At 43.4% G+C, this 25,644-nt stretch overlaps 1 protein-coding gene and 1 long non-coding RNA gene across 6 annotated transcripts in view; one reads left to right on the forward strand and one right to left on the reverse strand.

Moving 5' to 3' along the window:
* Nucleotides 1-1,266: 1,266 nt before the first annotated feature.
* The window catches only part of CACNA1G (calcium voltage-gated channel subunit alpha1 G), a 143,427-nt gene continuing 119,049 nt past the window's right edge, over nt 1,267-25,644 (reverse strand). For all 5 annotated transcript variants that reach the window (XM_071763790.1, XM_071763788.1, XM_071763789.1 and 2 more), the window contains 10 exons: nt 24,786-24,919; nt 23,557-23,627; nt 23,170-23,248; nt 22,972-23,093; nt 21,735-22,073; nt 19,335-19,475; nt 16,021-16,155; nt 12,757-12,946; nt 9,586-9,755; nt 1,267-5,880 (listed from right to left, as the gene is read on the reverse strand). In XM_071763790.1, coding sequence (XP_071619891.1) covers nt 5,026-5,880; nt 9,586-9,755; nt 12,757-12,946; nt 16,021-16,155; nt 19,335-19,475; nt 21,735-22,073; nt 22,972-23,093; nt 23,170-23,248; nt 23,557-23,627; nt 24,786-24,919 — 2,236 coding nt within the window. In that variant the 3' untranslated portion in view covers nt 1,267-5,025. The remainder of the gene's footprint in view (nt 5,881-9,585; nt 9,756-12,756; nt 12,947-16,020; nt 16,156-19,334; nt 19,476-21,734; nt 22,074-22,971; nt 23,094-23,169; nt 23,249-23,556; nt 23,628-24,785; nt 24,920-25,644) is intronic.
* LOC139805414 (uncharacterized) lies at nt 5,136-9,944 on the forward strand. Its single transcript, XR_011729804.1, has 2 exons — nt 5,136-5,198; nt 9,709-9,944. It is a non-coding gene; the product is annotated as an uncharacterized lncRNA (long non-coding RNA).

Consider the following 25,644-nt stretch of genomic DNA (forward strand, 5'->3'; position numbering starts at 1 on the left):
GGAGCCAGCCTGGGTGGGAACATTCTAAAAAACCACAAGTAAAACACAGCAAAAGAGCTTTACACAGGAACCCTCACAAAACAGAGCAGAAAGGCAACCCTCCCCCCAGGTTTCCCTGAAGCCCACCACTGGCCATAGAGGGCTTTGCAGCCCCTTTAAGGAATTGCCACCAGATTAATCTCACCTGTGTGCAGAGAGGTGAAGTGCTTGAGCCTGGGAGCTGCTCTGCTGTCTTGGCTCAGCCCCACTTACCTTAATGCCATGTGGATTCCCCAGTCCCGGGGGGTGGGAAGCTGCTTTAGTGGTCCCAGCCTGGTGGGGCTGGTCCTGCAGCCTGGACAATGCAGGCACATTACAGAGCTCACCTCTGGGGTCCTGCTCTGCATGGATTTGCATGGGATTTTGCAGGGATCCACACTTTCTGTTTAAAGGCTAACATCCTTCCTGCTGTTTTCCACTCAGAGATGCTTATGAGTGGAGCTTTGTCAAAACATCCTCTGACAACATAACCACTCAGCTTAGCATCCCTCCTGCTGCAGAGCCATCCAGTCATTCCAGCCACAATGAGAGAGAAGGCTACAGGGTCCCCAGGCACCTGGTTCCTGCCTCTAGTGGCTTTCACCTTAGGAGCTAAATAACTCATTTGCTAATGACCCCTGGAGGGTCTGGGTTCAAATGTTTTTGGTGGTACCTAAGCAGCACCTGGGGCCTGAGCTCTTGCAGTCTGCAGCTTCTGGGGCAGTGCCATCACCTCCAACACCTGCTTTGCATGCAGCTAAATAACTGTAGAAGTGATGGAGAAGCTGCACTTCAGGGTGGAAATTCTGAAGTTGCTGATGGGTGAAAAAAGCCCAGCAGCTTCCTCTTCCCAGCAACACGTTTTCATGGACAGATCAAACCTGCCTCTTCTCTTTCCTCCTTTCTCCCCTTTGGCTGCAGCTCTCTCCATTGCAGTCCTGGCAGCCTTTGCATCATTAAGCAGCTTTCCAGCTGCCCTTTGCCAACACAGAACAACTGCAGAAGCAGAGCTGATGGTCTCTGGTCAGACAGCACACCCTGGGCAATGTGCTGGGCCAGATTTGCTTGCGGTGTCAAACCAAATTGCTTCACAAAGGGCCGACATTTCACAATCTTTCTTTCAAGTTCCCATCCCTGTTGCTATATAATACCTCCTCCAACTGTTGGTAGTTAAAACATGACCAAGGATCTGACCGCTCAGAGTGATACAGATCAGCAGCAGCAGCAACAAAAAAGGGAAGTGCACGGTTGTTTTCTTTTCAAAAGCTTTTAATAGGACACATTTGTTTTTGTCATTTGTAAAGATTTACACTCATTTTTTGTCTTTTTTTTCTTTTTTTAAAAAGGAACATTTTAACCCAATTTTCCCCATGGGTACCACCTTTTGTTGCCCTGACCAAAAGACCTCTTTTTGGCCTATATATCTGATACAGTATAACAATATATTAACTATTAAATACAAAGTTCTATAATATATACTAGATTGTTACGGACATTGCAATGGTACTGTGCCTACTCTAGTCACCTTGTGTAATAGTGTACATGGGTTATTATAGCCAAAGGGGCAGAAAAGGGGAGACTGGGGCATAGCCTAACTTACAATGGTTATGTTTTTGCTTTCTTTTTTTTTTCTTTTTTTTTTTTTTTTCACCTTGAACACACCTTGTGCTGAGTGCAATCCACGTAAGTCAAAAACAGTGCTTTCTTTGCCCTTCTCCAAAATACCTACAGTATAAATGGCCTGTAACCAAGCTACGAAAAATCAGTCCTATGTGCAAGGGGCTGCAAGAATGGAATTTACATTCCTCCAGACATCTATGCAATCTCTTTTTCCCCATGTGTCAGACTGGCAAAAGCAGAATATCCTTCTCCACTGGTATACAGTAAATCCATAGTAGTAAAGTGCTGGTGTGCTTGAATGAACTGGATAGCCATGCGACTACTTTACCATTGCAGGGGCTGAGTTTTGGGGGTAGACATTTTATAGGGGTACAGCTCTTGAGCAGTAATAGCACTGGAATATCATATAGTTTGAGCTTACTGGAAATGCAACCTGGCTGCAGGCTCTGAAACTAGACTATACAGGGTGTAATACAGTAGGTCTGGCTCCAGGTTTATGAAAGGAAACTTGTAGGTAAGAGCTGCTTCTCTTCTCAGGATGCTATGCAGACTTTTAACAACGTCTCTATAGATTTCTACAAAAATATAAAAAATTCTATCAACATAACCATTCTACAGAATTCCTGTGGAATTTGTACATTTTGTTTAAAAAAAGTCAAATTCTATAAAACCCCCCCAAAGGTATTTAAAATTATCTTAAGATTATTGCACACACTGCAGTACATTTGTATTTGTCTTTCAAAAGGGCATCTAGAAAAAACTCATCCAGTTTAGAAAACAAGGTATTTTACATGGATTTCTTTTCCTGAATGCATCATCAGACAGTATTTATTTTAATTGGCAAGTCTTTACTGAATATTCACTTACGAGGTAAACTCTTTGTTACTTCCACAAACCTTGTCAGTGTGTAAACCTCCAAGTACTGGAAGTCCAGGCTTTCTGTTACCTTTAGAGTTGAGTGTTGGATTAACATCACATCACCCTTTTGTGCCATGATTCAAGGGAAAATGTTCCATGGGTTACTTTTTTTTTTTTTTTTTTTTGTAAGGAAGGAACTGTACGAGTAGTATCATTCCAGCTATACAAACACACTCCTAATCACCAAGGAACCAGGGCTGGCAATTTTAGCTATTTTCCCAAATTATTTAGTACATGTGAAAGGAGAAGCTAAGGCTCATTATGAGTGTAAAACCAAAAGGGGATTAAGAATATTTCTCGGGCTTAATACACTGTAATTTTATTATTTCCTTAAATATGATCTGGGGGAAGGCCTGATGAAAGGTTTGTTTGAAATCATTGCTTTAAACTGGCTTAAGTCTGGATTTGAACTGGCATTTCAAAAAGAGCGGTCTCCGTATGGGCCTCTGTTGAAGAGGAGAAAAATGTCCTGGCCAAGAATTAATCTAACTGCAGTAAATAATACAGAATTTTAATCCTCCTACTTCAAATACACTGATTGCCCGACTTCCTGCTGAAAGCCCTTACATTTCTACAGGACATGTAAATCAATAAGGGATTGTTTATGGAGTAAACATTCTCAAGTGAAAATAAAGGAGCTTAAGATCTCACATGGGATGTTAGGTATAAACAGCATCTTCTTGGATATATGCTGGAAGCTAATGCAAATACATGTAGCTGAAACAGCCTAATCTCTGAATGGATAAAAGGCTGAACATCAACATGTTGTAGTGATTTGAAAAGATCAGTAGTTCTCACAAAGTTACAAACTCCCGACTGACAGAATTAGCACAAATCCTCCTCCTGCATGCTCCGGTTTAAAGACTCAATCCAGCAAAGCCTTTTCCATCTTTGCAGTTTTAAACCTGGGACTATTCACACACTTCAAACCATGCCTGCAGAGTCTGTTTTAGCCTACATCCTAATGTGATTTCATGGAGGTGGAGGGAAGTCAATGTCTGCTTCCCATCAGGCTCCTGGAGAGCAGGAGGTGTCGAACGGGACCAACTTCTGGTGATTTCAGGCTGTGCTGTCCAGTTTTACAGTTCATTTCTGAGATGACCAACATTAAGAACATATTATGAAGCAAGGACATGGATTCTGTTTTTATCTACTTTCTATCACAACGTTGCTGCTTAAGGCTTTTGATATACTGGAAATAAAATTACAGTCGGGGCCACGTAAATTAACTCCAGCAGCGGTAGCAAAAAACCTGACTTTCTGAACTGAAAATCAACATCCATGTCAGATGTCAGTACCTACAGCCTCACCTGTATTCTGTAAATAACCAGCAGCAGGCTGTGATTCTGTCAAACACATAAGCATACAATTTGAATTTTCAATAATTTCTTAAATACCATCAACCTCAAGGCAGTTTAAGCAAGAGCTGAACTTCAACCATCTGCTGAAGCCCACTGCTGTGTTGTGTCTGCACTGAATTCACCCACTGCAGATCTTACCCATGGCCTTGTTCCCCTTCCCATGTGGGTGCAGAGTAGAGGAGCTCCACTGCACACCCTGTGCTGTAAAACTCAGCAAAAGAAACACTCTGTCTTTGAGATGCTGGAAAAACATCTCCAAAGTGACCACAGGCTTTTCTTGCCACAGTTCCCTAGGCACAGAGGAAAATTAGCAGCTGACATGGTTTTGCAAGTCACCAGTGGATGATCTATCACATCTTTTCATAATTTTGTATCGTGTACGGTTCAATGGCTCCACGGTCACCATCCTCAGCATCTTGGACCTTCCTGGGCTTGTGTTGGACCTGCTTTCACTCTGGAGGTTGATTTTATGCAAGATAGGAATATTATTTTGTTGAAAAAACTGCCCCTGCATTTCTATACTACCCAAACCATCTTTTTTTTTCTTTTTTTTCTTCCCAGAATATCATTGAAGTCAAGGGGAAAAATAAGTTACATTAAATAATTCTGATTTACTGCTGACTGTGGGATACATTTCCTCTGTAATGCACTAATTGGCTACATTTTGTGCTTTGAAAAACAAAATGAAACCCAAACAAAACAAAACAAAAAAAGAGAAGGGATTAAATATATATTTTTTAGGTTAAAATATTCATAAAAACCAACTTTATCTCAGAAATATTCTGAGATACATAAAATAGAAGAAAATTAAACGAGTCTTTAGTCACAAAATGTACTACATCCCGCAATACTAGATTCAATTAATTTAATAAAATATAATATACATATAGATTCTGCACATTGTATTGCTTTTACCTAAGCAGAACATATGCTTAAGTAAGCGTGATATAGGTTAACCACTCTTTTAACCAGCTGGTTCTTCAATCTTTCTTTGGAAATTTTTTACCCAGTGCCATTTTGGAATACAGAGGTTTGTTTTTTTTTTTAATTACTTTTTTTTTCTATTACATGAAAGGAAGAAAACATTTGGCACCAACAGAAAAGTAACTCAGGGGTCCATTTCCGTTTGATCAAAGGAAAAGCTAGGAAGTGTCAACAAGTCTTTCTTTGGGGTAGGAGATGTTGACATAGTGTCTGGAAGCAACGAATCCCCTATATCCATGGAATCCTTGGACTCACAAGATGGAGCACGCCGTCTCAAACAAACATCTCCACTGGCAGGTGAGATGCTGCGAGGTCCTCTGGGCAGCAAACTCTGTCCATCGGGTGGATCTATGGATATACACGGAGGGCTCAGTTTTTTCTTCTGCCGTGTTCCTTGCAAGCCTTCCATTTCACTTACCACCTGACTTATGAAGCCAGAAGAGCTAGAGGTGGAATGGTGCTGAGGGCTGTTTTCCATTGAACAAATCTCTATGGAATGTCTCCTTTGATCATCCAACCAAGAGGGTGGTTTTTTTAGAAGACCCTGGGTGTCTACACTGTGGTATTTCTTCAGGTCCTTCAGTGTCACGTTGCCGGTATTGCCGATGTTCCTCTTAGGAGTGAGAGGCTGGGCCTCTGAACAGGCACTCGAGGCTGTACAAGTTTCTGAAGTGAAAGGCTCCAAGGAGCTGTTTATCTCGGATGCTTCTTGGTCCATTGAGTTTCCAGGTGTCTCCTGACATGAGTCCACACAAGCACACGATGCTGGTGCCTGCTTTGAGATATTGTACTGATCGTGGGAATGCTGCTGCGTGTGAACGCTCGCCCGGCTCCATGCAGCCAAGTCTTGCACTTCTGAGGGTGTCAGGGCTACTGATGACTCCTCCGTGGCCACAGTGGGGACATTTGGGTCAGAGAGTTCACTCACCTCAGTCTGGAGATTCTCCTTGCTATCCAAAGAGTCGTTCCTTATAGCCATCTGTGTCAAAGCACAAAGGGATCGGGGAAGAGGAGAGTTGTCAGATGAGGGAGACAGACCAAAGAAAGCTCAGCACAAGCAAGGCACAACCTTTGCAGGGCTCTCAACTCTGCTGAGGTACCTCAGCACAGACCTACTGACTCTTAGACCTACTCCACTTGCACCATGGGTTCTAGCAATTCCCATGTGCAAGTGACAACAGAATTTGGCCCTCCATTCTTCAGAAAAAGTTGACCATTAGCTTTCTCCTCTAAGAATGGAGGGCTGCAAAAAACAGAGTTCCCCCATCCAAAAGTAGACATATTCCTGTTATGCAAAGGATGAGGGTCTTGAGCAAGCTCCTATATAATTTTAGCAGCCTAGGATGAGTGGAAGAAGGAAGGTGTGAAAGTGAGCCTGTGAAATCCCTTCTCTAGCTCAGGTGATGCTGAGGGCATGGAGCAGCATCCCCAGAGCCAAAGACACCAAAGCAACCATGTCCTGCACCAGCATCAGGGTAATAGCCTGTCCCTGGCTTTGGTCCCAAGGCTGAAGCCATGGCTCTGCACTGTCTTACAGCAGTGGAGCTGGAAAAGCTGGAGTCCAAAGCTGGACTAATAACAATCATCATCATCATCATCTGTAATGATTTCAACTTATTCTGATGCTCAAGCTCAGGCCTCCTGAGGCACATTTTGCCTTGGCAGTCTTGAGCTGCATGCAGCATCAGCACCTGCTGGCAGAGAGAATCTATGGCATGTTTTGAAGGCTTTGTCTTTCACTGCACTGCAACCCTTGTCAAAAGGGTTTATAAATCAGCCACATAACTGGCACTTAAAGAAAGAGCTGCAGTTTGAGCAGATTCTTAAATGATCTTAAAGATTAAAAACTTCACAGAGGAATATGGAGGAAATGTGTACAGCTGGTCTCAGCCTTTAGAGAAGTAGTAAGGAGATGAAATTCCTCATGAATGCTTTTGTGATGAATCGCACCAAAATGATCTTACAATTTATATAAAAATTGTCCCATAAGGATCGTTTGAGCCAAATGATCTCTATTAATGCAAAGCTCTCATCAGCTGCAGTATGCACACGTGTGCGTGCAGAAACACAAGAGTCTTGCTACATCTGCACATTGGGCTCCCTTTGTCATCTGTGAGAGTTGAGAGAATATTTAGTATGGCAAATGACTTTTTCAATGCTGATGAGTTCTTCCTAGTTAAAATTTTACACCATAATCCCAGCAACTAACCACAGTCCAGAGTAGAGGTAATTCTAGTCTCCTGAATGCCAATAGTTTTAATGAGCATTTGTGAGGAGAAATCGTGTTCATATCCTAAAAAGAAACACAGACCACAGAAATGCAGAATACAGAAGCAAAAAGTAATTCTTGTGATTACTTTTGCTTGCACACAAACCTGTGCTGCAGACAATGGCAGTGTGAGCCACCACCAGCTCGTTCTTTCCCTATGATACAGGCATCTTTGGTAGTTGTAAGTAATAACTGTTTGTAAAAATGTTTTACTGGTTTGTTTCAAAATCAAACTGACCCTCTGCCATCCCATTGGGGTGTACACCTGTAGTAGCCACAGCTTGGTATGGGCTACACAGAGTCCTGGAACCAAAAAATCAATATAGCTTTAAGTTCAGGCAGAATCCCCTGGAGAAAAGCTTTTGTGCAATGCCCTGCCAAGGAGCGTATTCCTCAGCAGGGAATGTTCTCTCAAAGCATCTGATCCATTCATCTTCATCTGTGAGTGCATCTCTAATTGTCAGACTTTCTGGAGACTAAACTGCAGGTTACTGTGGGGACTGTGGGTCCACTCTCCAGGACTCTGGAGGGAAAGGGAAGTTAAACACACGGGTTTTAATGATGGAGGAAAGTGCATGGACCAGATATGTGGGGGATGAGATTTATCTATGCACAAGTTTAGGATAGGAGAAGGGATGAAGGGAAAGGAAAGAGAGAAAAGAAAGAAAACAAATCAGAATTACATGCAATATATGTAACAATAAGAAAAAATGGGTAGTGCAAACCAGAATGCTTTGCTAGTTTGAGCTCTTGCGATGTGCTACTAACAAATTAGTGGTGGCAATAAAAGGAGCAAAGCAGACCAGGAGTACTTGAGCAAGCAGGCGATGTAAAGGGAATTTTGCCTCTTTAAGGACTAAGTTTTACAGGGTCTGGCCAGCTAGATTGCAATGAACAGTAACAGCAGCACTGTCCTGGTGCCAGGAACAACCTTACTGCTCCTGCTGGTAACCACACTGGGAGCTCCTTGCTCCTTGGGAGCATGCCCAAGGCAACACCTCACTAACCTTCAGAGGGACCTGTCTGGCCCATGGACCATATCTCCTCCTTGTGCCAAAGCTTTTTTCTTTCTGAAGTGTCACTCCAAGAACATGCTCGTGTCACTGCATGAGCAGAGAGAGGAGGGAGGGGAATAAACTGACTTCAACATATGAAAAGGCTCAGAGAAAGAAGCCTTCAAAGATATGAAGAAAATTAGGCTGAGGAGATGGCTAACATGGTAATTTATTCTAGACAGATCAGTTCAAAAGGATGGGTCTGCTATTCATTAGAAAGCAAGAGAGAATGGTTATGAACTGGAATCATGACATCAATTAGTTTCCCCATTAGTGGTGATTGGGGCAGCTGGCCGGCCCTGTGCAAACGAATCCATGCTAGGAATTTCTTATGTCAATTCAGGATCACAGACTAATGTAATTAACCTTGGTACTTCACATTCATTTTTAGAACTTTATGAATCAATTGTCTAATTTGTCAATGTTGATTAAAAGACAGAAGAAATGGGAATATTTTCATGCAGGAAGGAAATTGCCTTTGAAAAAAAACCCCTCATCTATTTTGTGCATAGAAAAGCAAGCATGAAACTACTGAAGAAAGCAGAGTTTAGGATCAGACGTGCTTCTGGTCCTGGTCCAGCTGCACAATGGAGTATGCTTAAAAATGCAAGAGTGAAACACAAGTTTAAGTATTTTACTAAAAAAGCTTAATTTAAACTTATGCTTCCAATCAACCAGACCGGAGGCTTTGATTAGATCTCTTAGATCTTTGGTTGAACCAGGATTTAAATCAATGCCAGACAAAAAAAGAAAGACAAAAAAAGCCCCAGAGATAAAACTGATTCCAAAATAAGTGTTCTGTTTTCCATAAACTCAAACTTTTCAAAATCATGCAGAAGATTCAAAAATATCTTAATTTTCAGCTCTCACTGTAAAAGCAGTATGCGTTCCATGATGGTTTTGCATACAAGATATCCAGCTTTCTTTAAATGGTTTTCCTCTTCCAAGAAACCAGAGGAGCCAGAGGAAAGGTGGCCTGGGATGGAGCCTGTGTTACTGTGTCCTTTCAAGCACTGAGAAAATCACAGCGGTTAAAAATTAGTTCCTTAACCCCAATGAGCCCTTGGGGAGCATTTAGCTGCATTCATGAAGAGGACTGAAAAAAAATAAAGTGCTAACAACATGGAGAACATTTAGGCATGTTGCCAAAGGAGATGATACTCATCACACATGTTCTTTGGAGACTCCTGGTTGGCTTTCAGATCAAAAATCCATCAACCTTATAACCTTGTTATTTCTGCAGGAGAATTACAGTTCTCCAGAGGTTCCTCTGTGAATCTCTCCTTTCATTTAAAGTATGGTTAACCTGGAAATAGGGCAACACACAGTCCAGCCAGTTCATGACCATAAATCTGCTTACCTGCCTGCGGAGCAGCCTGTCAGCAGAAGGAGAATGGACCTGCTGGGAAACCCGGGGTTTGCTCTCCCTCACCAAATGGTCATGAGCTCTGACATGGTGAAAATGGTCTTTTGGAATCTGCAGGAGTGAGCTGGTGTCTGCTGGCTGTGACTGCACCGATGCCTTTGAACCTTGCAAGAGGGAGAAGAGACAGAAATGGGACATATTCATCTGGGGTGACAGCCCTGTCTCAATGACCTTTCAGAGAAAACTTCCCCAGTGTGCTTTGGACCAGACATGGCAAAACCACTGAGTTCAGCAACTGGCTCTCCATGAGTGGGGAAACAATTCCCACCTACTAATAAATAATTCCAAAATTGTCTATGATTTCATTTTTCTTGGCATTTTCCCCTGATCCAACAGTTAAGAGCAGAAGACAATGAACTAGAAGTTCATTAGGGACTGCAATTTATGTCCCTGTTTTAGGGCCAATAACTTTGCAGGCAACCATGTATCTTAGCACTTTGAAAAAGGCTCTAGAGAAGGATGTCTCCACACCTGAGAGGATGCAGAGACTGACTGACTGACTGCTGGGATCTCAAATCCATGCTCACTGGAAATGAAGTGAACGGGAATGGCCCCTGGCAGTTTTCAAGCCTAGTTTTACAAAGCATCCCAGGAGAAGGAAATACATACTCTCCAGCCTTTTTCTGACCCTTCGTGGTTGCTGGCTACTTCTAAAAGGTTTGAAACTCTGCATGGTCCTGCCCCCTTCCCTCTCCCCTCAACAGCCTCAACATTTTTCAAAACAATTCATTTAACCTGGACTGCATCCCAGAGAATCTCATTTGTCCTGGAATCTTTCCCAGAACAACAGCCCCATTATGAAGGAGTATTCAAACAAATACCTCCTGTAAGTGCCAGTGTTTCTGACAACAAAACCTTTCTCAGCTTGAAATATTATGGATTAGCTGCGGTGATTTATTAGAGGCGCCTGGCACCTTTCACCATCTTCACAGCACTTTACAATATTACAAACTGTAAACAGGTGGGGGTGACTTCCCCCACCCTGAAAAGCAGTGACATTGTAGGTGGACCAGGACAATGATGCACACACCAGAATTTGGGCACCTTACCCACCTCTGAGCACTCTGGCCTGCTTAAGCCGGTTGGAATTTCACCAGCGGGAGAAAAACACAAAAGGTTTAATTGCTTAATGTGGTTATGAAAAAGACATCAGCTTTACCTTTCCAAAATACTTCTCCTACATCTCAGTGGAACAGTTTTTCCTGTGGATTTACAAGGGTGATATGCCTGCCACTGCCCAAACCCACACTGTCAGATGGAGCTGTTCAGTTCTCCAAGCTGGGAACTGGGAGCTGCAGTCTTGAAGAAAGATGGAACTGAGAAATTATTCCCTTTTTGTTCAAGTTGGCTTCACTTTTGTTAAAACAGGACAAATGCACCCGAATTAAGGGTGAAAAATTAAGCACTGAAAGCTCCCTCCTTAGCAAACGGAACCCAGTTGTATGATGAGGGATTATAACTCCAAGTAATTTCTTGAGGGTTACAGAGCCATAAATTCTGTCTTCACTGAGGGAATGGGAGCTTTGCTATTGACTTCAGTGGGATTTGAACAGGATTTTAGCTGCACCTTTTGCATTATGTGCAAACAGGTTCTTCAAAGGCAACTGTTGACCTTGACACTTTCAAATTATGGCAGTGATTTCTTACGACTTCAAATTCATCTTCTGCTGTGCCCCCATTTTTTTTTCCTGCCGTTCAACAGTCGCTATTCATTCAAATTCTTATTACTATGCAAATTTCAACATCTTACTTCTAATCTGTTCAAATCTCCTCCCACTCTGAACAGTGCTGAAATTATGTTCTACTTAGAGGCTTTTAAATGACAATGCTTGTAAGAACTTCTCTGTCTTATCTGTGAGAAATGTCTAAAATGATGGCAGGTGCAGAAGAATTAAAGACAGCTACGTTCACTTACCAGCAGAAGGTAACCCCTAGCAAGCTGAGTAAATGAAAGCACATTGATAAGCAACCAGGAGGCAGCAGCAAGTAAGGGAACAAAGGTGCAGGCAGAGAGAGCCCTCGCTATCTGCAAGAGGCTGTATCTAAGAATATCGCTGAATTTAGCTCAAAGGCGTAGATCCCAACCACGCACACCGGGAAGGACAGTTCTGTACTCCCTCCCTTTTCCATTCATCTCACATGGAGATCTCTCTCAATTCATCACATTTACGTTCATTTTACAGGCATTTTGAGACCCCATTTACCCTTCTTCCACAGATGTTCTCACGTAGAGTTTCCAAAACTTGCTAGAATAGGTACTGCTGCAAAAAAGCAGACATGAGGAAATATTTTTCTGCTGGGATTTTGGCTCTGAGGCCACAGCTAACTCAGGTGAGACAGATGGAGCCCCAGCTGCATGGACTGTAACCCTTGAGGAACCAGGCAGGGGGATGATCAGCACTGAGCCAGGCCAACTGCTCACTGTCACACTGCCAGAAAGCTCAGAGGAAAGGAGTTACCTTTACCAGCTTGGGCTTTGCAAAGCCATTCCACAGGTCTGGACAGCAGCCCCTGACTGGAAACCCATGGCAATCTTGCTTTCTCCTACTGATGAGTTTGGAAAATCTCAGCTATTGCCATATTACAGAACCACAGAACCATCTGTGTTGGGAAGGGACCTCTGAGATCATCAAGTCCAACCTTAATCCACTGCCACTGTGGTTCCCAGACCATGGCACTGAGTGCCACATCCAGGCTCTTCTTAAAAACCTCCAGGGATTGAGAATCCACCCCCTCCCTGGGCAGCCCATTCCAATGCCTGATCACTCTCTCCATAAAGAATTTTTTCCTAATATCCAACCTAAACCTCCCCTGGCAGAGCTTAAGCCCATGCCCTCTTGTCTCACTGGTAGCTACTTGGGAGAAGACCCTCACCTGGCTCCAACCTCCTTTCAGGGAGTTGTAGAGAGTGATGAGGTCTCCCCTGAACCTCCTTTTCTCCAGACTGAACACCCCCAGCCCCCTCAGCCCGTCCTCACAGGACTTGTGCTGGATCCCTTCACAGCCTCCTTGCTCTTGCTCTGCTCCAGCACCTCAACTGAACCGAGAGGCTGCTACAGAAGCCCATATTGGATAATCCCGTTTTTGTCCCAGACGGATGTGTACCTGACTGGGATTTGTGATGTGCTGGATTCCTCTCACCCAGGGCAGGAGGGCAGGGGCTGGAGTAGGGTGGCTGGAACATGTAGCTGTCATTTGGCAAGGAGTGGGTGCGTCCCACCGAAGGTTTCCTCACGCTCAGCAAGTCCTTGCTGGGAGACAGTGCCAGTGCATCCTCTCTGGAGCGGAGATCAGCCTACAGGGAGAAAGAGAGTGAGGAAGGAAGAGCTGACAGGAGGGGGGAAAAGAGGAGAATTGCCCAGAAAGTCTAGCGACAGCCATTGCAATCAGGATGGCAGGATGGGCATGCACATCGTCAGGACGCACAACGCGCACGAATGGATCTACCAGGAAGCTCTACCCTTCGTTTGGTATTGTCAAGAGGTTGTCACACAGAATGGGCCACAGAAACAGAGGAAGCAACACTGGAGGAATAAACCATGACTATTTCAGGGATGTGCAAAGAAGGCATCATGCCTCAAGGCCAGCAAAGGTCACATGCTTTGCATAACTTTGATGCTCTGCAGTACGAGTAAAGCTTTCTCTCTGTGCCCTCATCAGCAGCTCAGACTTTTGCCAAGGTGAGTGGTTTCCTCTCCTAACAACAGAAAAACCCCAAGCAAATACAGTAACTAGTTTACAGAAAATATTCCCTATTCTGGCTCCCAGCACAATTTTATTGGTTTTTCCTCTCACATAATGAATAACTAAACCCATTTTATTGAAAGGGATGTGCAGACCTGCTACTTCAAGGTTAATGCTATTCACTAATTAGAAGGGACCTAAGGAGAGAGGAAGGGTTATTGGCTGTTTTTGCAGCCAGAGTCTTGGAATGGGCAGTACCAAAGGCAAGAATGAATTGAGGTGGATTCAGGTCTGATTTCATAAGGAAATATCTCCATTCCAGAAATGTTTTTGGGTGTTATTGCATTGGACAGCATTAGCACAAATGGAAGCAAAGTCAACTTCCCAGGATACTTCTTATGAAATAATTACTTCATCTTTAAAAAAGTGCCCATTGGAAAACAGAAATAAGATGTGACACTGTAGTCCAGAGTGTATTGCTGATCCTTTTTGGAAAACTTGAAATCTTGCTTCTCAAAAAATATTCTCTTAACTCAGTGCCTTACAGGTTTTCTAAAATCAACACTGAGGGTTTTTTCCCAATTTTATACTTCAGACATAAAATTCCAAAATTCCACCATGGTATTTCATTTGCACAAGAAACATTATGAGGTTAAAAGGAAAAAAAAAAAAAAAAAAAAAAAAAAAAAGCAGAAAATAAAAAAAGAAGGAAGCCCACTGTTGTAAATTTAATGAAGGAAAGGGATCTGCACTGTCATGCAGCATTAGTTTCAGCCCACAGGAACCTGACTGTTTGGGTATAACCTGGATACAGCCTGGATATCAGAGACTGCAGTCTCCTGATATAGCTCAGGGAAAGAGAGCAAAACCTGTGCTGGGAAATCTAAGACTTTGGGTTTTGGGATCCTCTCTGTTCTCCTCCCTGCCTTTCCCTTCCAAGAAGTATGTTTATGCTATTTAGCTTTCATATTATTTAGCTTAAAGGAAAAAAGATGGCCTGAAACCTGAGATTCCAAATTCAAAACCATTTGGATCTGAACACGAGAATCTGGATTCAAGACCCCATCCAAACCCAACCTTTAATGAACCTTTAGGTTCACTGACAGGATCCAACACCACAGTGGGCTCATTGCCACTTTCAGATCATCTCAGGGGAAATCTCTTGAGTGAACTTCATGAAAACCATTTTAAATGGCTGCAAAATGATCTTCCAAGTCCAGCTCACAGACAGAGCAGCAGGAGCACATGACTTTTTGGTTCACTGGTAGTTCTGAAAAACATGTTGTTATGGCTTGACTGAAAATCAAATCGGAGTTTTCCGTGAACCAAAAAATAATAATAATTAAAAAAGTCCTAACCCAAATCTATTTTGAGTCAAACAAAACATTCTGAGATATTTTTCAACTAAAGCTGTGTGTAAATAAAGTATAAAAATATAGCATCTAGAAAACATTTCAATGAAAACTCGCAGTTTTTCAGGAGTTTGGGAAACTATTTTGACTAAAACACTTTGTTGGTTTTCAGACACATTCACAAAACACATTGTTCATTCTGGTTGAGGGTTGGTTTCTTTTTTTTGAGGGAGAAACCCCATCTCTCTTGCCTTTACCATTGAGACTTTGCTATCCTGCCTAATGGGTTTGTCTGATCTGAATCAAACCTGGGTGGGCTCTCTCCTCAGTCCAGCTCTCCAGTCTAACTAAATCTGAACCAAAATGTCCCATACAAAATGTTAAATCTTTTTCATGTGATGCCATGAAGCATGATGGGAAATATTGTCACGGTTTAAGAGGTGTTTCCCAGCTAAGTGCTAATTAGGATGGCAATCGACTAGGATGGCAGAAAATTTATCAACAGCACAAACATCCAGGTACATGAACAACAACAACAAAAAACCAAGAATGATCCAAAAATGTTGGAAGAGGAATTATGTCTGTTGTACAGCAGAAAAAAAGCACTTAACTGCTACACAGCTAAAAATGTCTAATGTTTCAAAGAGGAGATGGTTAAGGCAGGGTTCAAAATACTGGTTATTTCATTCAAAAAAGACACAAAGTAGTCCAAATTTTTTTCTTTTTTCTTTTTCTTTTTCTTTTTTTTTTTCTTCCCCCAGAGAGACAACTGGTTAAGAATTCACAAAACAAGCAGAATCTCGGAGAGATCCCCATCTGATATTTGTAAAATAAACAGTCTGGCACCAATCATGCAAAAAAAGCCTTTTGGTGCCTGTATTCATAAAGACAAAAATCCATTACAATCCAAAGGGTTGCAGATGACCCCTCTGCAGAGGACACATGAGTCATTAGCTCATGGGTGTCTCTTCAAGGCAACATCACTGATTTGTTGCAGATGCAGAGGAAATTTCAACCTTGACACTTTCCAAAGCATTTTTTTTTTACTATTTATTTTACTTTGTAGAAAACACATTGTTTTTACATAGACACCAAAGGAAAAATAGAAATAAATGCTTGTTCCTCACAAGGAGCCAAGTTCATGAACAAGAGAGAGAACAACCCAGGACCTAATGGCATTAAGGACAACGTCCTGTTCAGGGGAAAGGTTGGTGCTACTTGGAAATGGAAATTTGGAAATTCAACTGGAAATGCCATTAGGCAGGTGTAGAGAGGTGGAAACAGTATTTTGAACCCTGTAAACATCAGACTATACAGCGACCAGTGTATGTACATTGCTTTCCAGAGCATTAAGTAAGTATGTGTTAATGTCATCAGGAAAAGAGTCATCCGTCAGAGCTAAGGACCAGGACTTTTCAGAGAGAATATCTGACGTCAGAGACAGAGCCTCCATCTCAGCTAGAGGGATCTAAAGGGAGAGATGATTAAGCATAAGAAACCAGGACACGAATCTTCAGGAAAAGAAAAAAAAAAATAAATATCATCATCTAAATGCTTCTAGACACTAAAGCAATATCCCTAAAGTGGGAGGTGCTACATCATGCACATTGTTACCAGGGACAGAACATTAAAGAAATAAAATATAACAAAGAAATCACAACACACACACACACAATAAATAAAAGAGCAGAACATTCATACTTAAATGCTTATCAGTGAGCTGGAAGGGAGTTTAAAACCACACACAAATCTAGTATTGTATTCTGCTGTTCTCCTGTCTAGATCAAGAAGCAAAAGTAACATTACTTTCATACTGAAGATATTTTTCCTCTTGGCTATGATCAAATACAAGAGGCTTCAAGATGTGACACCCCTGAAGTTGTTCCTGCCCAATACCCATGCTATTTTCCTGGCCTCTAAGCCAATCTACTTGACTCCCCAACACCAAAGTAATTTTGGAGGTGGGCTATAGAGTGGGACTTTCTTTGCACTCCAGAGAGGGTACAGGGACTTCCCCCCCACCCCGAGAGGGAGGTGGGACTTTAATTGACTTCCTAATGGCTAAAGAGGGACAAGGAGGAGCTTAAGTCTTGATTCAAAGTCCGGAAAGTTCAGTGAGTGCCTTGCTGGTGACTTCAGTGGGTTTGGGGCTGCTAAAGAGCCTCCAGTGTCTGGATAAGCACCAATATCTGTCCTACTAAAGGAACTGCCTGTGTCTTTCAGCCCCTAAATGTCCCCCCAGCCCTGTCACCCAAGAGCCTCCTGCAGCTCAGAGCAAACCTGAGCTGGGAATAGGTGCTGCACTGCCACACCAACCCTCTACCAATGTCTGTCCCATGAACACACCCCTGTCAAAGGCATGAAAGTGATTAATGAAAATCTTTGCCAAAATAGCAATGAAGATCTTTTCCTAGACACAAAGCTCTTTTTATAAGAGCCACAAAGTACCAGGTTTTGGAGGAAAAGAACTGCAGCATCTCTCCTGGAGAAGCATCCTTCCTGCCAGGCACCCCGAGGAGGGATTATTTGTTCTCAGAGCAGGCTCAGCCCTCCCCAAGTCCTGTCCCCCTCCCCGGTATGTGCCAGAGGGTGGTGCCCCTGCACTGGGGACAGCTTCTCATCAGGTAACCTATGGATCTGGCACATGTTGGCAGGAGCCTTCTGCTCTGGAGAAGTCCCAGGCACTTCCTTTTAATTTATCACTGTGCATTTTTTCCTCCCTAGCCTCCATGCTTGAAAAGTCTTTCAACAGCAATACATCTTCCAAGAGAAACCACAGAGCCCCAGATCTGTTGCTTTTAAGTTGTCAAAGGGCTGGATTTTCTCACTCTTACAAATGCCATCAGTGGGGTGAAATAAACCCAGTGATGAGTGAAGCCTGAGAGGCTCAAAACTTCAGCTGAGATAAATGAGAGGGTCGGGCTCCTCTCATCTAACCTTGTGTTTGATATCTCCTCTAACACAGCCATCCACTGGCAATGGATGAGAGAGAGACTCTGAAGGAGCTTCTGATTTCAAAGGAGGCTCCCCAAAAAAAGCATCACCACATCACAAGAATGCCTACCCCTAACTGGGAATCCAGCAGGGAAAGGTTGTGCTGGAGCCTGGTGGGCATCAGCAGCTCCTGCCTGGTTGAGCTGCTCCTTGGGAGCTGCAATTAATCAGGTTCCTTTCAGCAAGCTCCAGTGCTGCTCAAAATTCCTGACTTGCCAGAGAACATGACAAATGGTGTGAACAGAAAAGCCAAAATGTAAACAAAACATCACCCCCTCTTCAGCATCCCCTCTCCCAGAATTGAGTTTGAAGCTGTCAAAACATTTTGCTGGATAAATTCAACTGATTTGTACAGGTTTTAATTACAGGAGGGAAAGAATAAAATAGCCTGAAATTTAACAGAAAAAGCCATAGCAAAGCAGAATGTTATATTTTTTCATTACAAAAACGTCAAAAATTTTCTTTTTTTTTTCCCTTTTTTTTTTTTTTTCCCCTACAGCAGCACTTTCGGGTGAAAAATGTTGTGACAAAAAATTTCCAACCAGCCCTTGCTGAGTTTCAATACTGACCCTCTGCTGTCTTCCCTGCCAAAGCTACTGTCTCTATTCCTCTGGTAATTCTTAGAGGCAACCACTTCCTATGCCTTAATAGACCTCAATCTGGAAAGCAACACGCAGCAGCAATCAGCAGCAGACATGTTATCCTGCTATATAAAGATGTGCAGTAGGATTTCATTTTACCTAAGCTTGTTCCTTTCCTCTAATGAACCACTGAGCTGGCTAATTTAGTGTGTCAGTGAGCTCATAAACAAGCACACTGATTTAACAAGAAAACTTCTGCTATTTTTGGTCAGAAAGTGGAAAAAAAAAATAGATCAAGAAATATGGAATTTGCTCAATTCCAACTGCAGGAAAAAATAGGTATGCTTGAATTATTATTATGGTCACTGCTGTAATTTAGGGAAAATATTTGCTCTAAAGAGCAACACGCTGGAGAAAGTAGGCATTTTATTCTAAGGAGTAAATGATCTTATTATAAAAAAAGTATCACAGCCCTTGTTTGAGGAAGCACTGGAGCACACGATTCCTTAAGTACATCATTAAGGGCTGCCTTACCTTCTACATTCAGTTTAGATCTGAGATGAGGATCTAGTTTACAATGACCCACTTCCAAGAAGCCTCTTTAGGAAAATCGTTCAAAACTGGATTTTCATGCAGTGTAAGTAGGCACAAAATATAGAGATTATTTTATGATCCCTACCAGCTCAGGGGCTGCACTGGGGAAACCTCACCCCAGGCTCTGCAGACGTGTCCTGACACCACTGTGTGGCCCTTGTTAGGAGCAAGAACCCCACTGAAGGATGAAGATGGGATTTTGTATATTTTTCCCTAAAACACTCATGAACTGTATATTGCAATGAAAAACTCCTCACTGTGTTGAAGGGGGAAGCTCAGAGCCTGTACTTTTCCTCTTGCATTGATACACATCATAAGCCAAGATATTATCTCAACTCCCACAGAAAAAGCCCAAATGACTTATGCTTCAAAATCCCTGTGACTATATGACATAAAGTAAAGAACTTGAACTCTCTATTAAAGGTCTCAGTCAAATCGAGTTTAGATGGAGACTTGGCAGGAAATTAGGAATATTAACCTGGTTCTCAGAGTTGTAATATTCGGGAGCTGGGAGGGCATAATGATGGCACACAGAGCCTGACAGGTTGTCCATCAGCTTCAGCTCTCCTTCCAGAGATTCCTGGATCAGCAGTGATATGGTATCAAACAAGTGCCTTTCCTAGGAGGGGTGGTGTGTAGCATGCAGAAAGACACAGCAAGCCAAAAAGAGAGAGAAAAAAGGTGAGGGACAGAGACAGAGAGAAAAAAGGACAGTGTATAAAACCCATACAACAAAAGGGAAAAAAAAAAAAAAAATCCAAAACGGGATAGAAGGCGGGGCGGGGAAAGATGGAAACATTTGGGGAGAAAAGCAGTAACAATGGGACAGGAGAGGAGAGAGAACAGGGCAGTAATATCACAGTGAGCAGTGACAGCTTTCTCAGACATCACTACAGACAGGACTGGGTGCCCTGCTCAGGACCCTCCTCGGGGACAATTCTCCCTCTCAGCAAACACAACTGCTTGGTTTCTCCTGGGATCTGAGCTGTGTAAGACAGCAGCATCTTGATCCTTGGTGCTGTGAACTTCTCCTGCTGTAAGGCTTCTATACCCATTGTCCACATTTTTTAAGCGCAAGGACCTGACACTCGACACCTAAATCCATATCCAGGGGGCACAGAAATACAAATAACCTGACTTGAAGAGAGGCTGAGCATCCTGTCCATGAGAGCTGCATGGATGGCCACACGTTAGGTCATTAATTCATGTGCTGGACATGGGTTGAGGTGCCTCAGTTGTCCTGGCCACAGCACAGCCACCAGGAGGTTATAGAGAGCAGGGGTTGGCTTCTGCAGGCAGCACAGGAGGAATTTTAGGGTTGTTCCTTTCACATGGGGAATGCCTACTACATACAATGGAATGAGGACTGCTGTTAAACAGCACACAGTGCAAAAAATCCTGGGGAACAGGCGAGCAAAAGAGCATGCTGACCACATGTCCTTGCATGGTCCTGTCCTGGGAATTGTATTTCTCTGCTGTCGTGCTCAAGCATCAGATTTGTCCAGAAAATTTTGGCTGGGAGAATAAATAGTCAGAAGAAAATCCCCCGGGGTTTTTTGATGCTTCTGTTTGAATGAAAGAGCAACAGACACTCTGGAGATTATAACTTGAATAAACCCTTTCCAAAGCCACCTTCAGAGAGCTCAGGTTTAAGAGAATGAAGATCTGAGGGTCTCCTCACTGGTACGTCTTACAATTTTGTTTTGTTCTTGGGTTGTTTTTTTTTTTTCCAGTATGAGGACTGATGCAGGACTATGGCTCTGAGGGCAGTTTGCTAGTACACTGCTTAACATGTATAACAGCTGGGACATGTTTCTTCCTAGAGGACGTAATGAGTCTGGATTTCCCCATATTGCCCTAAACTCCTTTTTCCTATGCCAAAGTGCAGCCTTGGACTCCATCTCAGACACCAGTGACTCCTAATGGCACCAGAAGTTTCCAGTAGCTTAGGAACTAAAACAAAGCTTAAGTAGGGATTTACTCTTTTTCACTCTTGGACTGAAGATGATAAATGAGTTTTTCATGCATTAGAATACTCATTATTAGTCCACCCCAGGCAGAGGCCAAGATATGCTGTTGTGAAATCATGATGTAATAAAAGTTAATGAGGTCTGTGTAGGGTTTAACCCAATCTGCAATCAGCTAAGACTAAAAAAAGACTGGACTGTTATTCTCGTATAATTCCAGCTCTGTTCCCTCTCAAAGGACCTGTCTGGGTCTTGACCTCACCTCTATCATTCCTCAGACTGAACTTCATCCAGAAACTGTGCTTCAGAGAGACTTGTTGTACCTCACAGCAGCTACCACACTACAGCCCTGCTTCTGCTGCCAGGAGTTTTGCCACCAGTTCTGGTGAGCTCAGGTTTGAGACCCCTCTGGATTATTCCATTGTTAAAATAATCTTCTCTCACAAGCTCGATTGTGGGAATGGATTTGAAACTGAAGTTACATAAATCAACTTTAATACTTAAGCAAAGATTAACCAAGTTTTATTCCTCTTTTTTGTTGTGGTTAATGGCCTGCCTGAGAAAAGCAAACGTATTATGCTCCTGATTCTGCTATCACAAAGGACCTAGCCCTAATCCTGGATAAGAGCAAATTTAGAGCTAGTTCTGAACTGGGTGGCTTGGACACATCTCCAGAACAAAATGCTAAGCTCTCCACCTCTGAACAGATGCATCAGAGTGGTCTGGAGACCTGCCCTGGGTCTCTTCCTTGGAGCACTGGTCCCACACCAGGCAGCAGTCAGTCAGCAGACAGCGAGGAATACAAGCCCTGGACACCCAGTACCCCCACTCCCTCATTACCATCTCGTGCACGTCTTCCCCCAGCAAATACACAGGTCAAGCCCTCTGCACCCTCCACCTGAGATTCTCACCATAGGATAAACTAATGAGAGCTGAGAATCCACCTTGATCTGCATGGGGTTGGTACATCCCCGGGGGCTCTCGGGTCTCTCTCCACCGCCGGTCCACGCAAAGATGTCCGAGGGGCTGTGTTGCCCGGGGGTGATGGTCTTCATTTCCATCTCCAGTTCTGCCTCAAGCTCTGCCTCCTCTTTAGCCTCCTTGTTGCTCTCCTCCAAGTGCTTCATGAGCACAGCGATCACCACGTTCACCAGGACAAACTGGGCTGTCAGCACGAAGGAGACGAAGTAGATGGGTGAAATGACGGTGTTGTAACAGGTGGACTCCTGGTCACAGTCTCTCAGTGTGTCCTGGGAACAGGGGGGAAACAATGGAGAGGTGTGAAGAGGTTCTGGCAGGGACCTCAGTCTGTTGGCTAGTCAGCTGGCTGATGGGTAAAGAAAAATGAGAAGACTGGGCAAATATCTTGCTAAAATGGCAAAATACTTGACAGCGAGACCTTACATTTTCTGTGTTAGTCACAAGCAAACTCAGAGGAAATCACCCCTGGGCTGTGTGACAGGAGACACTGATACCCTGCTGCTCCCAAGGGAAAGGCCATTTTACCAGGTCAGACAAAACTCACAAGAGTGTGGAAGCAGGGTGCAGCTACAAACCATCAGCTATCCCACAGCAGCTGGGCTTGCAGAGAGCTGTTCCTCCAGTTCACACCCTGTCACTAAGATTTTGGTCTCCTTACATTTACTCTCAGCTGCAAAGGGACAGAGAAGTGATTTATTCAGAGTAGAAGCACCCTGTGTGCTCATAGACCAGATTTCCTCACAACAGCATGGCTCTATCTAGGACTGCCCCTGAAGAGTGACTCTCCTTCAAAAACCTGGATTTTCCCAGAAAAGAAGAAAACCACCAACAAAGTGATACCAACAACAACAGCACAAGGAGCTGGAATCTTAAGGAAAAGAGTAAAATTACTGAGCTGAACTTGTGCTACTTGAGAGATGAGACCCACTGGTTTTTCCACTTCTTTTTAAGTAGCTCTCTCAGAGTAAAAACCAGAATATATGGAGCATGGCAGGAGCTTGCAACCACAAGCATTGCCCTGCTGGGAGGAGGGAACAGAAATTTCAGAGGCTTTGTACAGCGCACTCACTGCAGGACAAGGAATGTCCTGGCTGAGCCTCATTACCAGCCTGGACAGATCCTAATGAAGCAATTATAGGTAATGCTTATTTTCCATGGATCTCTTACCTTCATTATCCCATTCCAGTTGTCTCCTGTGGATACTCGGAAGAGGGTCAGAAAGGCCATCCCGAAGTTTCTGAAGGTGGCGTGGCGGCCCAGCCCCTCGCAGGGGTGCGTGTCGTCACACTCTGTGGGACCAAGGACAGCCGTGAGACCCCCCTCACACACCACTCCCACCCCTTCCACGGGCACACCAACACTCACCAAGGTCTCCAAACAGCTCCACTCCAAGAGCTGCAAATATGAAAAACAACAACATGAAGAGAAGACCCAGATTCCCCACCTGGAAAGAGAAAAAGAAATGGGGGAAAAAAAACACAAAAAAAGAACATTCATTTATTTTATTTATTGTTTTTTTGTTTTTTTGTTTTTTTTTGTTCCAGACCTGTTTCTTGTTGTATTCTTTAATCCAAAACTTAAATTGCTTCGGGGGGAAAATTGACCTCAATGTGAGGACTGTATCTCAGACTGTGCTTCGGAAGGGAAATGTGATTCTCTAATGACAGTAAAGATAAAGTGATTAGCATTCCTCTGCGATAGGAAATTAGCTCTGGGCCAGAGGAGATCAGGTTTGATATGGCAGAGTGTTACCTGCGGCAGTGCCTGCATCACGGTGTCCAGCAGGGCTCTCATCCCCACAGCCATCTTCAGCAACTTCAGCACTGCAGAAAACACGTTTGTAACATGGTAATGGCAGTGTTAGCACAGAGGCATAAACTCAGTCCCTCTCCCAGGAGCCACAGATTATAGAAAAAGTAACATGGGATCATGTCAAGTGTTCTCCATTATGCTATCGTCCTTTTTACATTGCTCCTTGTTGCTTGGATGCTGTTAAAATCCCATAATAACAGCATCACCTATCCCAAGGCTTGGAAAAAGCATCACTGTTCCGCCTGGCTTTTCCTGTCCCCACTTTACCTGCCTTGGACTCATCTCCTTCTTCCCCTGATTAGTGTGAGCAGTTACTTTCACAGCCCTGGGGCTACTTTCCCACTACCCGCTTTCATACATGATTCACCAAGGAATTGATTTACACATCTCTTCCAGAAGGTTGCATTTCCAATTGGAAACCACATATATTTTTAATTCTGAAAGGGATCCAATGCACAGGAAAAGGAATTTCCCCCATCCCTCCTTTGAGACACAGAAGCATTTCACTTCTTTGATTAGATGAGGCTGCAGTCAGAGCAATTATGCCTTGGAGCACAACACTGTCCTTCAAGAGGGCTTGGGAGTACTTTATTAAGAGCCTGAGCATTCACATTTTATATCTTCATCACTTGGCCCTGAGACCTCCCTGTTCTGAAATATCAGGCCCTGAAGAAGTTGGCTTTCCAACTTGGGTACGTGTGGTTACAAGTCTGAGGGGACAGATGGATGCAGAGTGACGAGGCATGCTTTGTCACCAAGTGGTGAGATGTAAAGTCTCATGGGAAATTAAATTTATTAGATGCTTGTCTCTTAAAGCCAACATACTCAAGCTTGTGCCCTCAAATCCTCATTAGAGATGACTTGATTTGTGTGGTGGTTTTTTCCAGGTACATCTTTGGAAGTTACAGCCACAGCTATTTCCCCTTTATTTCTAAGCTCTCAGCCTTCAAGCCCTCTTGAGATAGAAACACATGGTCACTTGGCTCAGCTTTTTGGCTCCTCGCAAGCATTTTCCCCCATTGTTCTTTTATTTGTTTACTGCCTGTTGATGCCAGAACTATGCACATCACGATGGAGATGTGCCCCAGAACTGTTTTCCAAGGCTTTATTCTCTCCTGGAGGGGACCTTGCACCTCAAACACGAGTCAGTTCTGCTTTATTCGTCTCACCTCGAGCAATCCTGAGAACCCTCATGATTCGGATAATAGTGGGGTTAATTGGTAGTGAAGCGTTCACCTCGATCTCTTCCAACGTGATGCCCATGATAGACAGCAGCACAATTGCCAGATCTAACTGGTTCCATCTGGAGACAACACAAAATGAAGTTTAACATCTACTAAGAAGCTGGCAAGGGGAGGCAGCTTCTTTCACATGAATTCCACTCATTTCAATGGTTCTAGCACTCATGAATCTACAGTATTTTTCTGAGGGTATTATACAAAAGCAGTTTAGTTATGAAATCATTATAACTAATGGGTCTCATTAGAGAATCAGCCAATTCCAAAGATATTCTGGACTGAGAGGAATGAGAAACAAAAGCTGGGCAGTTTTCTACCCAGAGGCTGCAGACCTCAGGGGAGACGCTGCTCTCTCTCTCTCCGACCACTTTGAGAAATGACACTTGTGGCCCTAAGGACAGGACCTTCCCTAGAAGGAACTGGACCCTGTGTCCAGCCCTTGCAGCCAAAATCACACTGGGTGAAGGAAAGACCCCATGGATGAATGCCAGATTGGAGAGAGACATAACCCCAGCACAGACACCCAAAAGGTGGGGAAAGAGGTGGAACCATCCCCCAGCTGCTGAAGGGAACATGTCAGTGCCAGCCCTCTTGGTATTAGGAGGCAAAAAATGGGAGGAGAAAGATTTGCCAAGAACATAAAATCTATATTTGTGAGGTGAGAGAGTGAAAAATCTACAAAAAGAAATAATTTCACCTGCCGCTCCACATCTGCTTAGAAAGAGGTCCCTTGTTTCTTTAATTTCCACTCAGGACCAGATTCTCTCTTGGCAAAAATTTTGTCACTTCC

The sequence above is a fragment of the Heliangelus exortis genome, chromosome 20 (genome assembly GCF_036169615.1).
Source record: "Heliangelus exortis chromosome 20, bHelExo1.hap1, whole genome shotgun sequence".
Taxonomy (NCBI): Eukaryota; Metazoa; Chordata; class Aves; order Apodiformes; family Trochilidae; genus Heliangelus; species Heliangelus exortis.